Genomic DNA, 15,578 nt, shown 5'->3' with positions numbered 1-15,578 from the left:
ATATATCATGAGCATCATTGTAAAACTGCTCAGGCCAGGGACAGGTGACACAGCTGTCATCAGATGCATGTGTAGAACCACAGCAAGACTGCTCATTAAATTATGAACCAATCACTCTGCATTCACCAGTGAGAAGATGAAAGGTGGGGACTGCCCTGTGCGGGACCCAGCACCTGCAGCAGTGAGCTTCCCTCCTGGTCAAGAAAGGTGGGTGCAGAGTCCTTTAATAACACAGTCCCCTTTTGCTTGTTTACTTTGATTCTCCCACGCAGACTGTGACCCAGCAGGAGGGCTTTTAAACCAAAACAGTTAATTACTTCCTCTAACCAGAGAAGTCACGAAACATAAGTACATGGAAAGAGAGGGCAGCCCTGCTGGGGTGAGCTTCGTACCCTGGGGAAGGAGGCCGCCTGCCCATCCCGGGGCCAGGGCAGCAAGGACCCATCAGAAGGTGTGGCAAGGAGGGGGCTGGCCCTGCCCTGCTGTGTCCATTCCGCCTCCGTGTCAGTGCCTGGGATTGTGAGTCCCCGGTCGGAACCCCGGGTACCAACACCCACCCTAGAGGTGGAAGCCAGCAGCTGCAGGGCCTGAGGACCTCCCGTGACGAGAGGGGCTCTCTGGGGCAGGTGCATTTCACAAGGACTGTTCCCCTGGCCCAGGGATGGGTCCCCCAACATGCAGCCAGGGCACAAGGCAGCTTCCCTGAGGCTCCTTCCACACCAAACTGCAAATGTGTGTCCAGCCACCACCATCACCCGTTTCTGCCCACTTCTAAATCCTGGCCTGGGCCCTGCCCCTTGGATTACCATCTCCTGGGCCTTGCCTGTGCAGGTCAGCCATTTGCCTTTTTAAAAAGTGTTTTGTCATTGTGTTGTGTTGTTTCGTTTTGTTTTGTTGAGATGGTCTCCTCATGTAGTTCAGGCTGAACTTGAACTCACTGTGTAGCCCAGGGTGGCCTTGAGGTTATAGAGATCCCCAGTGCATACATACACACATACACACATGAACAAGCAAATTAGAAAGCAACAGTGTGAGGATATAGAGAAATCGGAACCTGGTGCATTGTGGTGGGAACGTAAAATGGGCCAGCTCCTGTGGGAAGATATGGCAGTTCCTCAAAAGCTAAACATAAGAATTACCGTCTGTCCCAGCATGACTTATACCAAAGTGTACATCCAAAAGAACTGAAAAGAGAGACTCAAAGAGCAACTTGTATGCCAGCATTTACAGAAGCATTACTCAAATAACCGAATGCCATCAGCAGACAGATAACAAAATGGTATGTCTACTCTCCTGTGGAATATTACTGAGCCATAAAAAGGAAGGGATTTGGATATATGTTAGAATGGGAATGTACCTTGAAGAGGTACTATTCAGAATTAAACCAGAATCAAAGAATACCGCATGGTTTCATCCATGGGAAATATCTGGAATAGGAAAATTTATAGAAAGTCAGGGCCAGGGATATAGCTCAGTGGCACAAGTACCTGCCTGGCAAGTGCAACATCCTGAGTTAGATTCCCGGAACTAAAAAAAAAGTCAATTAGAGGTTAACAAGAATTTGGGGTGAGGAAAATGGACAGTTAATGATTAATGGAAGAAGAGTTTCTGCCTGGAGAGATAAAAAAAGGAACAAGGGATGTAGCTCAGAGGTAAATTGCTCGCCAGTGTGGGTGAGGCCTTAGGTTCAGTCTCCAGCCTAGCAAAATTTTATTGAGGGCAGGAACTGAGGATTGAACCCAGGGCCTTTGCACTGAGCTGCATCACAGCCCTTTTTTTTGAGGCAGAGACTCACAAAGTCACTGAGTTGCCCAGGCTGGATTCGAACTTGTGATCCTCCAGCCTCAGCTTTCCAGAGTGCTGGGATTATAGGTCCTGCACCACTGTGCTTGACAAAAACAAAAAAGTTAGGATGGAAATTTTACATTATGATATATTTTACCACAATTGTTGTAACTGGCCAAAGGATTTGAATAGAGATTTCTCCAAACTTCTTTGGAGAAATCATAAAAATGGCCAACAAGCACACACAAAGATTTTCAACGTCGTGAGTCATAGGGAAATACAAATCAAAACCAAGGTAGGAGACCACTTCCCCTCCCCCCGGGATGGTTCCACGTTGTACTAAAACAAACAGTCATAGAATAAGTGTTGGTGAAGACGTGGGAACATCCATCAGTGCAGCCACTTAGGGAAAGAGCTGACAGTTTCTCAAAAGGTTAAGCACAGTCACCCATGTGACCCAGGAACCGCACTTTCCCTAGATCCATACCCAAGAGAATTGGAAACCTGTGTCCACTCAAAAACGTAAACGACATTCATATTAGAATTTCTCCTCATTGCCAGAAAGAGGAACCTGATGATAGCTGAACAAAATTCATTCTGTCCGTACCATGGCACATTGCTCAGTGGTGAAGAGGAAGTACTGCCTTGCTACAATACGGATGAACCTTGAAACATTGTCCCAAGTAAAAGAAGCCGGTCACAGAGGACCACATAGGGCATGATTCCATTTATAAGTTCCAAAAAGTACATTAGAGACAGAAGTACACTAGTAGTACACTTTTGTTATTATTATTATTATTTTTAGACAGTCTCACTATGCAGTTCAGGCTGAATTTGAACTCATTGTGTAGCCTAGGCTGGCCTTGAACTCGCAGTGATCCTCCTGCCCCAGCCTCCTGCATGCTGCAATTACAGACCTGTGCCACCACACTTGCCCGGTAATAGTACACATTAAATGGGTGAGTTCTGTGTCATGTAAGTTTTGTCTCATTAAAGCTGTTACCCCCAAAGAAACTGAAAGCTAAAAATAATCTTCCCCAAATTATTTCTTACAAATAACAAATAAAGTAGAGTTCAAGTTGTTAGTTTTAAACTTTTTATCATTGTAAATATTCAAATATATACAGATCTAAAGAGAATAGTGTAAAGAGACCACATACACATATCCATCGGCTCCAGTAACACCAGCATTTCGAGGTACCTTAAAAAAAACTTCCTCAGTCTTACTACAAAAAATCTCAAACATCAGAAAAGCTGAAAGACTGTGCAGTGATTACCCATAAACCCACCTGTTATATTTTCCGGTGTGCATTTTCTCTGCCTGTCTCTCCACCTGCCTCTCCTCCTATCCACCCGTAAATACATAAATGTGTCCTTCTTCCTTTTATTCATTTAGAGTGGAAGAAGACAACAATGTATTTCCTCAGAAGTATGCCTGTGTGCATATCATTAACTAGAAGTCCATATTTCTTTACAGTTCTTCGTGTGCTTTTGAAGTGAAATTTATGTACAATGAAATGCAAAATTTAAAGTCTATATTTCATGAGTTGGGACGAATGTAAATGCTTGTATGACCCACAGCCATTGTTCCAGCTTCTTTAAAAATATTTTAATTGCTCAGATGCCATCAAAATAAATTATTTTCATAGATTTTTGTATTTTATTTTATTTTATTTTTAGGTACTGGGAATTGAATTCAGGCCCTTGCACTTGCCAGGCAGGTGCTGTGCTGTGGAGCTACATCCCCAGCCCAGATTTTTGTATTTTAGAGCTGTGTTTTGTAGCACTTTCTTTTTCCACCTAAACCTCTGAAGGCCCCAAATTCCAGTTACATCCTCTAAGTTTCCCGTGAGTCTTCTTCGTCCTCCAGACGAGAGCTGATCTTGCATTGTTATTATAAACCTGTGTTTAAATGTGCCTTTCATGATTAACAGCATCAAAAACTTTGTTCTCCCCGAATCCATGCTTTCAGAGTAAACAGGGCGTCTAGCACATAGCGGCTTGTACGATGAACCAAGGCGTGGAATTTTAAACCATTTAACAGGTGGGTTGTTCAGTGTCGCTGCAGATTTTCTTTATGGGCAAAACAGGCAAACCAAGCTTTCTTTTGCACATGGAAGAAACAAGGGGCTAGGAAGTCATCCCTGCCTCTGCCCTTGCCTGACAAAATGCATCACAACTTGGCAAGACTCAGATTTTATTTGCTTTTCAGCACACTCTCTATGACAGTCTCTGAATCATTATAATTTTGATACATTTATAAGAAAAATCCCATCTTTACTAGTGATGACTTATTTTATGTCACAGGCACTGTCTTTAAATATAAATATGTAAAAAGCAGTCATGTAAAAAAGAAGATCCTTAAATGGAAAATATTCCCCGTTTATTTTAAACCAGACTTGACCTTGAATCTTGAACATTTTCATAAAGATGCTGACAGCAGGGCCTTCTCAAAAGTGGGACCACTCCATGGCTGAGGCCACTTCATGCATTAGGTAAAATGGAAATGAGATCAGGTGAGCTAGAAAAGAATTCGCAAGTGTTTCTAAATACATGGCATGGCAATTTGCCATTTGCAGGATGAAAATATTAAATACATATAACATACATCATGTATACAGTCTATGAAATGGAAATCGTGGTGCACATCCTGACAGTCCAGAGAATGCTTCCTATTTCTTCCTCACGAAGCCCGGCTGGGCCACGGAGCTGTCTCCCTGCTCCTGTTGGTGCAGGGCTTGTCTTTGTGATTTCCTCTAGAGCCCCCTGTACGTTCACACTCAAGGTTTGGGGAGGGGGCTGGAGCTTGAAGGGCAAGGTGTTAATTCAGATGTTATGAAACTGTGATAATGCTATTATTTAAGGCATTTATTTGGGTGTGTTTATACGTTGTCATTGTATAAATAAACCCAAGGGGCTGCTCTCGGTGTCTCCGTCCTCCCGGCCTCCCGTGTCCTGTCTGTCTCATCCTATCCGACAGTAGAATTGATGCCGCTCTAATCCCTGGAAGTTTGGAACTAATGAACTGACTGCTGAGCTGCCGCCACGGAGCCTGGTCCCAAACTATACTGTACTTCACACTCGATTTATTCTCCAGATGGGAGAGTGTGCCGCCCTGCCGCGAGGGACCACCTCTTCCACTGGAGTGTAAAAGTGGACGGATGTTGTTTTCTTTGCAGATTTGATCATTCTGAGCTAGAAACTTGTGAGGATGATTAGTTATTAGCTTTAATGGGTGCCAGTTGAACCAACTGCACGCATATTTTCTCCTTTAATTTTGGAGTCCGCAGGTCTTGGTGATGGTTGATTTATCTGCTTTCTGACGTCACCCAAGCGTGTCTCCTCCGCAGGTGGCAGGAATCCAGCCTCTGAAATCAGAGCACGCCTTGGTTCCTGGCCCAGACGCAGTCACATAAGATGGTGGCTTATGGATAGGGACAAGTTTATTAGCCCCTGGTCCACTGCACTGAGCAGCCATGGCACGAAATATCGATCAGGTACAGAAATTTGGGGAACATCTTTTTTTTTTTTTTGTACCGGGAATCGAATTCAGGACCTCGCACTTGCCAGGCAGGTGCTGTGCTGCTGAGCTAAACCCCCAGCCAGGCACATTATTTTTTAGAGTCATTCTGTGAAGATTCCAATCCGTGTCAACCATCCCCCAGACCTCTGCAAAGTCTGGGGTCAAACCCGATGCGGAAAGGATGATGGCAGTTTGTCTCCTCAAAGCTCTCCTGGAACTATTGATAAAGGCCTTAATTCCATTATTTAGTCTTTCCCAGCTTGTCAGATCTCAGGGGGACAAGTTCATTCCACAGTGAGGATGCTTCGACAAGACTGTCCTGTAGTGAGACGTTTAGGACACAGTACCCTTAGGGACTCACTGGGAACACCCCACCTTGCTTCCAGGTGGCGAGATTCTCCCAAAATTCTTTCTCCAGTGACTTCTTTACTTCCATGCCCTTTTCTTTCTGACTGCAGGAACGTTCCTCCCCCAACCCCAGCAGGTCACCCTGCGGGTCCTCTGAGAGATGAGTCTGCCAGGTGCCTCCAGAGGGGTGGAGAGACGGAGATGACCGGGCAGGCAGAAAGCCGTGCGTGAGGAGACGGAATTTCTTGCTTTTCACAACTGGGTGGACTGTGACTTTCTCACTGAACACCCAGCACTAAACTTAACGGTTCTTAGAGTCTGCCTTCATTCATCTCAGCCCGACAGACGGCATGGATGTGTTTGCTAGCCCGGCAACATATTCACCATTAAAATGCCAAAAAGAGAGAAAGCACCGACATGCCTGTCCGCTGGTGTACATTCATGAAGTTGTTGCGTGTTTGGGGATGCAGACCAGAGGGACGAATACTTGGTTTAGGTAAATCGCAAAAAGCAACAGCCTGTTAATAAGGGCGTCATGTGGCAATATACCTCCAGAGCCATCATCTCCTTTTGGAAAGGTACAGAGGGATGAAGTGGAAAGAGCTTGGTTTTAATTCTGAGCCAAAATAAAGAAGCCCAATAAAATGCTGAGCATTTGCTGCTCATTATAACATGAAAAGTACTAATCAGATTATGCCCAACATTGGAGTCAGGGACTTCATTTGCGGCCAATTTCGCAAGGGCTGAATTTTCTGAAGTAAACCGGAATGTGCCGAAACCATGGCAATCTGACTTGAGATAAAATTCACAAACAGGTTGAGAACACGCGCTCTGAACAAACAGTCCCATTCACATTCAAGGGAAACAGCAAAGCAACTCAGGGGTCAGAGTCCGTGCAACTTCAACATTAACAATTTAGGAAGTAGGTGTTGCCAGGGTCCTGTGTTGTTGAGCGCACAGACAGATTAAAAGAGAGGGGAGATTGTGATTCCAGTAATTCCAGCTTTAGAAGGCGTCTCAGCCTTGCTGGTCTGTTGAGTTCCCTTCTAGTTTCCATTTACTCTGTCTTAATAGACCTTCTGCAAGGCTGACTTGATTTTGTGTGTGTGTGTGTGTGTGTGTGTGTGTGTGTGTGTGGTACTGGAAATTGAACCCCAGGGCCTTCACACTGAGCTACCTCCCCTGCTATTTATTTATTTACTCATGTCGTTATTTATTATTTATTTAACTTTGAGACAGGCTCTTACTAAATCACTAAATTGGCAGGACGGGCTCAAATTTGTGATCCTCCTGCCTCAGCCTCTCAAGAGTGCTGGGATTACAGGCTTGTGCCACCTCACCCAGCTAAAGCTGACTTACTTTTGAAAGAGAACCTGGGAATCAGAAGGTTTGTGAAGTGGAGAACTCCAGGGTTGGTAGCGAGGATCTGAAGGTTGACACTGCCGGAGAGCACTTTCTCCTACAGCTCTAGAGAGCCTGAGTACCATGACTCTGAGCTAACGTCTGCCTTCGTGTTCACGTGTTCGTATCCGGTGGTGTGAGGAATGTTGGTAGTGCACATGGATGAGGGAGATTTATAGCTGTGGAAAGGCCCAAGGCATGACGAGAAGCCACACGCTCCTACCTTGGGCCAACATGAGGGCCCTCTTGCTTTTGTCTACGCTTGGCCTAATTATTGATGGCTGAAGCGCTGTAAATCAGGATTCCACAGAGCTGTCCTCCGCTGGTCCCAGGTAATGTTTCCATCCGACCTGACAACTCTAAGCTACCGTTTCCTTACACCACTTAACTCAGAACACATTTGGAAGTAGGTCATAGACCTGCCTCCGTCTGGTTTAAATCTCCCATCCTGGCTTGTCTCCTTCATTAGACTTAGACTCCATATTGGCTTACATGACCCTTTCTTGTCTTTTCCTTGGTTTGCTATTTTCCTAGATGATCATTGCTATTCAAATGGCTGTACGTTGTTAAAACTTTTTAAAAAAAACCCCACATTCATCAGCAGTGAGTACCTTTAAAGTTTTATTAGTGCCATAAAAACCCTTCCCAAATGAAACTACTTTTGATAAGCGTTTGTTCTGACAATGCGGATTTGTTGAGGGCTGTTGGCAAGTGGGAGGAATTTGGTTTTGAAACTGAAATTAGCAGGAGCTGATGGCCCAGAGGGCTTTTGGTCTCCCGACACCAGTCCCTGCCCCTCGGTGCACCCTTCTGTCCCCCACTCCACCTTCTTTGTCCCCAAACCAATCCCAGTAAAGATCATATTTGGACCCATATAATTTTTCTTGGGATAATTCAAATCCCGATGCAGAATTTCAACCTTGCAGCTTTTCTCAACTGTGGAGCAAAGTCTGTCAAATCAAAGGGGGAAAAAAGTATTTGTCATGCATTTCATGAAGGATTCCTCAGTGCTGTTACTGCCTTCCACCTGAATAAGTGGGACGTTTTCTTATAATGTGGAGTGTCACATTCCTGCCAGTGCCTTCTTAATTGAATGTCAAGAAGCAACTCACTTGTAAAAGATAAAACAAAGAAGTGAGTAAAAAAAAAAAGCGTGATACATGGGGAAAAGGAAAAACAAATCCTTATTTTTTTCTCTGAATGTGAATTGGCTGACAGATGGGACTGCCATGATCCAGATGTTGTCCTGGGTCTTTTATTTATGAAATGGGAACACTGGTTAAAGAACTTAGAACTATGTTTACCCTCGGTTATTGTCCCATCAGTACAATAACTGCCCATTACACTTTCCCCTTTGGAAAGGGTGGTAAGGAGCAAGATGACACAACCATTAGGAAGACTCCACGCTGTGTCATGGTGGGTCCCAGTCATGAGACAGCCACCTTGTGTGGAGTCTAGAAACCAGTGCCTCATCTGTCAGATTGGGCGACTTTTTTCAGTATCACTTATGTGGTAGGAAATTTGGAGATCTAATAATGGCGTGGAGACTCTGAATTGAGACTTGTTTCACAGAGCAATCACTTGTGTTCCTCTTAATGATCAGACTAAACTTAGGAGACCCTTTTTATTGGCACTTACAGAATGAAGCTCGATTGAGAATAGTAAAAACCCTTGAAGATTTTGACCTGGGCCCGACTGAAAAGTGTGTACGGGTCAGCTCGGTGGCCAGTGGTCTGGCCGAGGAAGACCTGGCGACCATCCTGCAATCCCAGGTCCTCCCTTCCAGCCTGATGCTCCCCAAGGTGGAAAGTCCTGAAGAAATCCAGTGGGTGAGTAGGAACTCTTTGCTCGGAGACTCAGCTCAGTGCCTGGGTGTAGCAGCAGAGAGAAGGACTGGGCACCGTTGGTTTTTTATTCTGGTTGGTTTGTTTTTTCCAGTACTGGGTATTGAACCCAAGTCTTCTTACTGAGCTACATCCCCAACCTTTTTAATTGTTTATTGTGAGACAGGGTCTTGCTAAATTGCTCAGGAGGGACTTGAAGTTTCGATCCTCCTGCCTCAGCCTCTTGGAGTGTTAGGATTACAGGCATGTACCACCATACCCCTGGGTGCCCTAGCTGAGCTGCACTGAAGTCATCACAGGCCGCCAAGGATGTGAGCTGTGTATGAAAAAATGAGCCTAATGTAGGGGAGGAAAAGGTCACTCCTTGGGGCAACTAGAGGAATACACAGGAAGCTTTTAACTAGTGGTCTTAATTAGCAAAGATATTATTTCCTGAACAGTTCTCCAGTATGTCCTTTTTAAATTGCTGACAGGTGTGTTTGAGTTTCAGGACAGACTTTTCAGCCAATAAAAACCTGAAATGTAAAGCGGCTGGCCCATCAAATTACTTAAGAAAACTTTTGAAATAGGCCCAATTATACTATCATTGTTTTAATTGTGAAACGGTTGGGGGGGGGCTAGATTTTATTTGAGGGTGCTGTTATTCTGCAGGTCTGTTGAATAAAATACCATTTCATTGTGCTACTTTGGGTGGAGGCTATGAGATTAGAGAGCTGAATGTGTTTGTTGTCATGGTGAGTGGGCAGTGAGGATGCAAAGTGATATCTCCAAGAGCCAGGAGTGGTGGCGCACGCCTGTACTCCCAGCACTTGGGAGGCTGAGGCAGGAGGATCGCAGCGAGTTCAAAGGCACCCTGGGCTACATGTGTTCAAAGCCGGCCTTCACTACATAGTGAGACCCTGTTTCAGAAAATAAAAATGACAACCAAAGAGTATTATCTTGAAGGGTCTGGGTGTGACCACGGCAACACACTGGATGGTTATAATGCTGATTGGTGAAACTGCTTACTTGCTTTCTACATCTGAGTAGGTTGTATCTATCCTGTGCAACATGGGACTACTGTAGCCCCATGAGAACTGAGTGTGCTAGGACTGCAAAATGCACACTGGATTTTGAAGACTTGGGGGAGGAAGGATGTGAATGTGAACCATCTCAATTTCCATACTGACTGCACACTGAAACAATATTTAGATCTATGAGGTGGAATCTAAGATATTATGAAAATTAACGTCACCTGTATCACTTTACTCTTCGACTGCACATAGCTACTCGCAAATTTAAAATTAAGAGTCAGTCAGGTGTGGTGGCACACGGCTGTAATCCCAGCACTCAGGAGGCTGAAGCAGGAGGATCGCTGTGAGTTTGAGGCCAGCCTAGATTATATAGCAAGACCTTGTCTCCAAAAAACAAAAAACAAAAACAAAAAAAAAGAAGGAAGCCATAAAATAAAAAAAGAAAAATTTAAATCAAAGTCATAGAGGCCTTTATGTCTCTGTTGGGCAGCCCGGGTCGGACTCTGCTTGAGCACGTGTAGTTGAGGAGCAGGTCTTACTTCTAAAATGGGGTTCTCTCCAAGGTCACCCTGAGAGCTGGGAGACGCTGGTCGGAGCGCGCTAATATCTCGAGGGCTCTGACTGCACTGGGATGTGTCTCGCGTTGAAGGGAGTGGGCGCGAGTCACTGTCCGGGTGGGTTTGCCTGTTTATCCCCGCGTCACCCTTCCCGGAACAGGAACGGGAGCACCCAGCCCAGCCTCCAACCTCACCCTCCTCGGGTGCTGGGGCCGCGCTCAAATAGAAACGGGACTTCTGGTTCACAGAAAGTCTTCAGGACTGTTTATTTTTTCCTTCTCCGTTTGTATTTATGCGAAGCGTAAAACCCAGAGCCTGATGCACCACTGAAAGATGGGCTTACTTGTTTCCTTTTGTGTGAGAATCTCTTGCTCGCCTTTTGTCGCTAGTGTGGGTTCTTGTTTGACTGGCACGGCTTATTGGACTGTAACAAGCGTAACTCTGCCTCTTTTGTCGCGGGACAATTCTCCCACAAATCCCGAACAGGGTGCATTCTTCCAACACACTATTGGGTGTGCACTGGAATTGAAAGAATTGCTGAGCCCCGTTCCTTCATCTCCTCCCCAATCTCTTTGTAATTCCCCCCCTTCTTCTCCTCCCCCACCCCGTCCCCTCCACCTCGCTGAAATGAACACTTTACCAGGCCGGAAACATTTAATCGTCTCCTTTTGAAAAAAATTAATTGAAACTTCTCCACTAGTTACCTTTTGTGTTAGTACTTAATGCAATTTTTTAAGAAAGAGCGGGAGGGGGAGAAGGGGGAGGGGCTGGCATATTTAATTTTTAAATGCCCCTATTGGTTTAAAAACAAAGAACGTTCGAGGTTTTACTCCCTAAGAACAGGGAGAATCTTTGAAAGGGTTTGCCTAGCTGTAAACTTTACAATTTTTGTAGTTAGAAGAATTACCATAAAGAACGGGGCAAGAACCTTTTGCAAGTTTTCTCTTTTTCAAAGCAGAAAAGAAAATCTGCATAGCCAACCCCAAAACCACTAATATTTCACTACCTATTTTCTCCCCTAATTGTGACATAAATTATGCCCTATTTCTGTCTGCGTCGAATGCCGCTCGTTGTGTCCCTTGACACAGCGGCTTTCTCTCGGTCCTGGTGCTTTTGGCCGAGTTGCTCCTTGCCTTCAAAGTTCCTAGGAAGGTGATGCTGTCTGAGGAAGGAAGGGCAGGGAGCGATGGGAATCGTTCTTCATTACTGAAAGCTGTGATTTATTTTAGCCTAATTGTAAAGTTACTGCAAATTGCTCAAAAGCTTTTTAAAGATCCCAGTGATTAGATTTTTTTAAAGGGGGGGGGACTGCACAGACAAGGAGGGGCAGCTAAAAGGGGAAATAACACCTCTAATCCCGCTTCTGCTAAATAGGCTGCCAGCTTTTAAAATGAGTTTCCTTTCTATTAGTCAGAATATTATGCTAAGCCTTAAGCATTAGTTTTTTTATGTTGCCATAGCAGCCTTATTCCTGCAGGGTGGTGACCTGTGATGATTACAGTACAAAGCTTATAGGGTCTTGAAACCCCCTTTGAAGATGAAAAGTCTTTGATGGTTTATATTTATGCAAATCTCTTAGATATGATTTACCCAACTGAGACTGAATGGAGAGATGATTAAAATTCCCTTTTCCTTTGATATCCATTAATGGCTGAATATTCCTTAAATTTAAAATGGATATATATATATATACATATGTTTTCATCTTTATTTACAAAAATATCTTTATCATACCTGTGTTTCTTTTTTTATCTCTCCACATCTTATTAGATCTCGATAGACATAATAGATTTACAATTTAGATTGTGGGATTTTTTTTCCCCTTTTGAAGGGGGGGTGGTGGGGGGAATCTGAGCGAGAGCTTTTGTATGTTTCCAGATGATAGATTTTGGAATTTGGGCTACCCCACTGGCAGCCAGAGCTAGCTGTGAACTGGTCTCATGGAAAAAATTGGCAAGCTTTGGTCTTCAAAGAATTAAACTTCCTTTTTAAGGTCTTCCTAGGTAAGCTAAAAAATTATGGAGAAAAACCTTCCGAACAAAGGGCAGTGGTGCTACAGTGAATAATATGGGTTCCACGTCGAAGGCTGCCAAACAGTTCTACCGATGTCAGCGCCGGGCTAAACAAAAACAGTGTGGCAGGTAGAGCAAGACCGCATTGTTTCAAGGGCCCACATTTGCATTTAATGCAGAGGGGGCCAGAGGTCTCCAGTAAGTGTGTTTTCATGGGAAGCATTTAAACCCAGGAATCTCTCCTTCCAGTCTGACTCCTAGGCCTCAAATTGCTCCTTAGGTGAAAAAAAAAAAATTGTGAATGTTTGGGGTTTTACTATGTAGTTTGGTGGGAACTTTATTAGCTCTTTTCTTTTCTTTTCATTTTCTTTTTTCTTTTCTTAAATTCTTTTGTGTGGATGGAGGAGACCGGGATATTACTTCCTCAGGTCAAAGACTTGAATACTGTACTACTTCTCTGTCTACATTTTCAGGATTGTACCTTTTTCTTTCTTTTTTGTTTTCCTGCCACTAATCACCTATGACACTTTTAATTTTAGTTTGCAGGCAAATTTTCATTCCACTTAAAAGGCCGAAAACTCGAACAACCAATGAATTTAATCCCTTTTGTGGAAACCGCAAGGGGTTTGCTCAATTTTAAGGTAAGAAAACCATAGTGTTGGATACATAAGTTAGTATTTTATTTATCACCAAAGGAGAACCTTTGCTCTCAATTTTAACATCTATCTAAAATCGTTTTTAAGCAAGATTTATCGGCAAGGTAAACTTTGCTGTAGTCATCCAAACTCCAGGTTGTCAGCGTCTTAGAAAACAAAGAAATTGGTTAAGTAGACCGGAAAAGCTTCCCAGTCCTAAATATTTAAACGAAATGTTCACATTTCCCTAATAACAACTTTAATTAAATCATCACTGTGTAAATATATGCTTTGGATGGTTGCATTCATAGATTAAATGTAGGTGGAAAATTTATTTTGTTACCCTTACAAGTTAACTTTGAGTTGTTCTTTTTCTATCAGCAGCCTTTCCATGGAGAAATTTTCTGACCTCTTTGTAGCAACATTATCCGGACTGTGTAGCAGATGAGATTATTGTTTCTAAATTCATGTACACAAGTAATTCATGGTCTACTCTTTCATTTGGGCACATTACCACTAAAAATATTTTTAAATCTATGTTCAGGAGAACTGACCGAGCCACGTGTTTCCAACCATTGTGTGGGGCCCTAAGCCACCTGGCCTAGCCAGACCCTTCGCTGGCCTGTTTACTCCCCTTTATCTGTGAGCATTTATATTTTGTTTTCCAAATATGCCTCTCGCTCCCCTTGGCCTGTGACAGCAACCTCGCGCCCCTGCGCACCTCCACAGAGCTTCTAGCCCTCTTTTTTTTCTCTTCTCACCCAGAGGGCAGGAGAAAGAAATCACTAAAAACAAAGGAAAAAGATAGTTGACGTGGGCTGGAGAGGGACTTTGTGAGCAGATGCTGGAGAGAAGCTGCACATCTGTGGGATGTGCAGGAGGGGCTGAGGGCAAATGTTTGGGGCAGTTTCAAGCCTTGCCTTGTGATCAGCTCGTTTCCACAAATAACGACAAATTCCTCCAGCCCACCCTAGAACCCTCAGAATGGAATCGACAGCACATTCCTTCGAAGCAACCAGATCCACACAGTGATTTAATTTTAAGCACTGTTTTGCCATTTTATTCCATAATGTACTTAGGGGCCCTTGCAATGCCTGAAATTAATCAACAGCGTCCCTACTGGGTTCTCATTTCTTTTCCACCCACATGTGTATTAGCAGCTTACATCTCCACCTTTCAAGGTTCCCAGGTCTGTCTATGGCAAATGTTATTAATCTTCACTTTCGTTCAGAGATGTCAAAGTTGCTTTATTAACCCATCATGGACGACTTGTTGCATTTTTATTTTTCCCTCTAAAGTTGTAGGTTTTGTATCAGATGTCTTTAATCCTGAGACTATTTATTTGATCCTAATGCAAATAATCAAATTAGTTTGATTTTAAAATTCTTTCCTTCTCACGTGTGGTTTCATGTTTATTATTTAAGCACCTCTTAAAGCAAAAACAAATTTGGAAAAATGTAAATAACTTATACTACAATCAAAATGAGTTAACTGGAAGTTTCTCTAGAAGTTGGATGACTTACAGTTTGACGTTATAATTATATTACCATGTAGCAATGACTATTACTATCATCCACTGAGTAAAGTTCATATCTACAGGGTTCTTATTTTGGATGTTAAATGCCTTTGGGAAGGGTTAAATTTGGGCTGCAGTTTTAGGCTGGGAGCCGGGTCTCCCTGCTGATAGAGGAACCTGACTCCTCTCCTGCGAACGTTTTTGTAAGACCTGCTTCTCCTTTGCTTTTTGCAGGCCGTGTGTGAAGAAACCCTAAAGATCGGGCCTCAAGTGGGTCTTTTCCTAGATGCAGTTGTTTTTGGAGGAGAAGATTTTCGAGCCAGCATAGGTGTCAAAGACCTTTCTCTCTCGTTCTCTCCCTCTGTGCGGATGTGTGTGTATGGAGTGTGTATAATTTTTTCTTTGCCCCTCGCAAATGGACATTTACATAACAATGTATATTTACCAACCATGCAAATATCTGTTCATGACAATGGCGTGGACACTACTTCCTGATCATTTAGGGCTCCTCCTAGCTATCCTGCTTCCAGAATAGTGCATTATTCTTCCTGTTCATTTGTAAAATAGCTAATAAAAAGCCTGTTGCAGCCTCAGGCATGTTTAGGAACATACAGCCTCTAGTTGGCTCTTAATAGATTTATTACACCAACCACCTTGTGATAACTTAGATATATTGTCTTCACATCGGTCTGGGGCTGCCTAGATTCTAAAACAAATTTAAAGCATTTTACTTTGGCCTCACTGAGTTGTTTATTCCACAGCTGTAGTATGTAAATATCATTTAAGACCGATCTAAAATAGATCTTAAAATATATTCCAGAATTCTTATTAAATATTTACTGGGACACCGCCGGTTTTCACCGATTTCTTCTGCCCCCTCTGGCTCTGGCCTCTGTGTAACTTGACACGTTGAGGGCCGGGGCCACAAGGCCACATCCCGGGGA

The 15,578-nt window shown here is 43.6% G+C and overlaps 1 protein-coding gene across 1 annotated transcript in view; it reads left to right on the top strand.

Moving 5' to 3' along the window:
* Positions 1-15,578, top strand: part of Clybl (citrate lyase beta like) — a 203,527-nt gene that overhangs the window by 162,169 nt on the left and 25,780 nt on the right. Inside the window, exons 5-7 of the mRNA XM_005374232.2 lie at positions 8,698-8,886; positions 13,023-13,124; positions 14,869-14,962. Coding sequence (XP_005374289.1) covers positions 8,698-8,886; positions 13,023-13,124; positions 14,869-14,962 — 385 coding nt within the window. The remainder of the gene's footprint in view (positions 1-8,697; positions 8,887-13,022; positions 13,125-14,868; positions 14,963-15,578) is intronic.

The sequence above is a fragment of the Chinchilla lanigera genome, unplaced genomic scaffold, assembly GCF_000276665.1.
Source record: "Chinchilla lanigera isolate Chin_1 unplaced genomic scaffold, ChiLan1.0 scaffold00003, whole genome shotgun sequence".
Lineage (NCBI taxonomy): Eukaryota > Metazoa > Chordata > Mammalia > Rodentia > Chinchillidae > Chinchilla > Chinchilla lanigera.
Note: the sequence above shows the minus strand (reverse complement) of the source record. Positions and strands in the feature narration are given on the sequence as shown.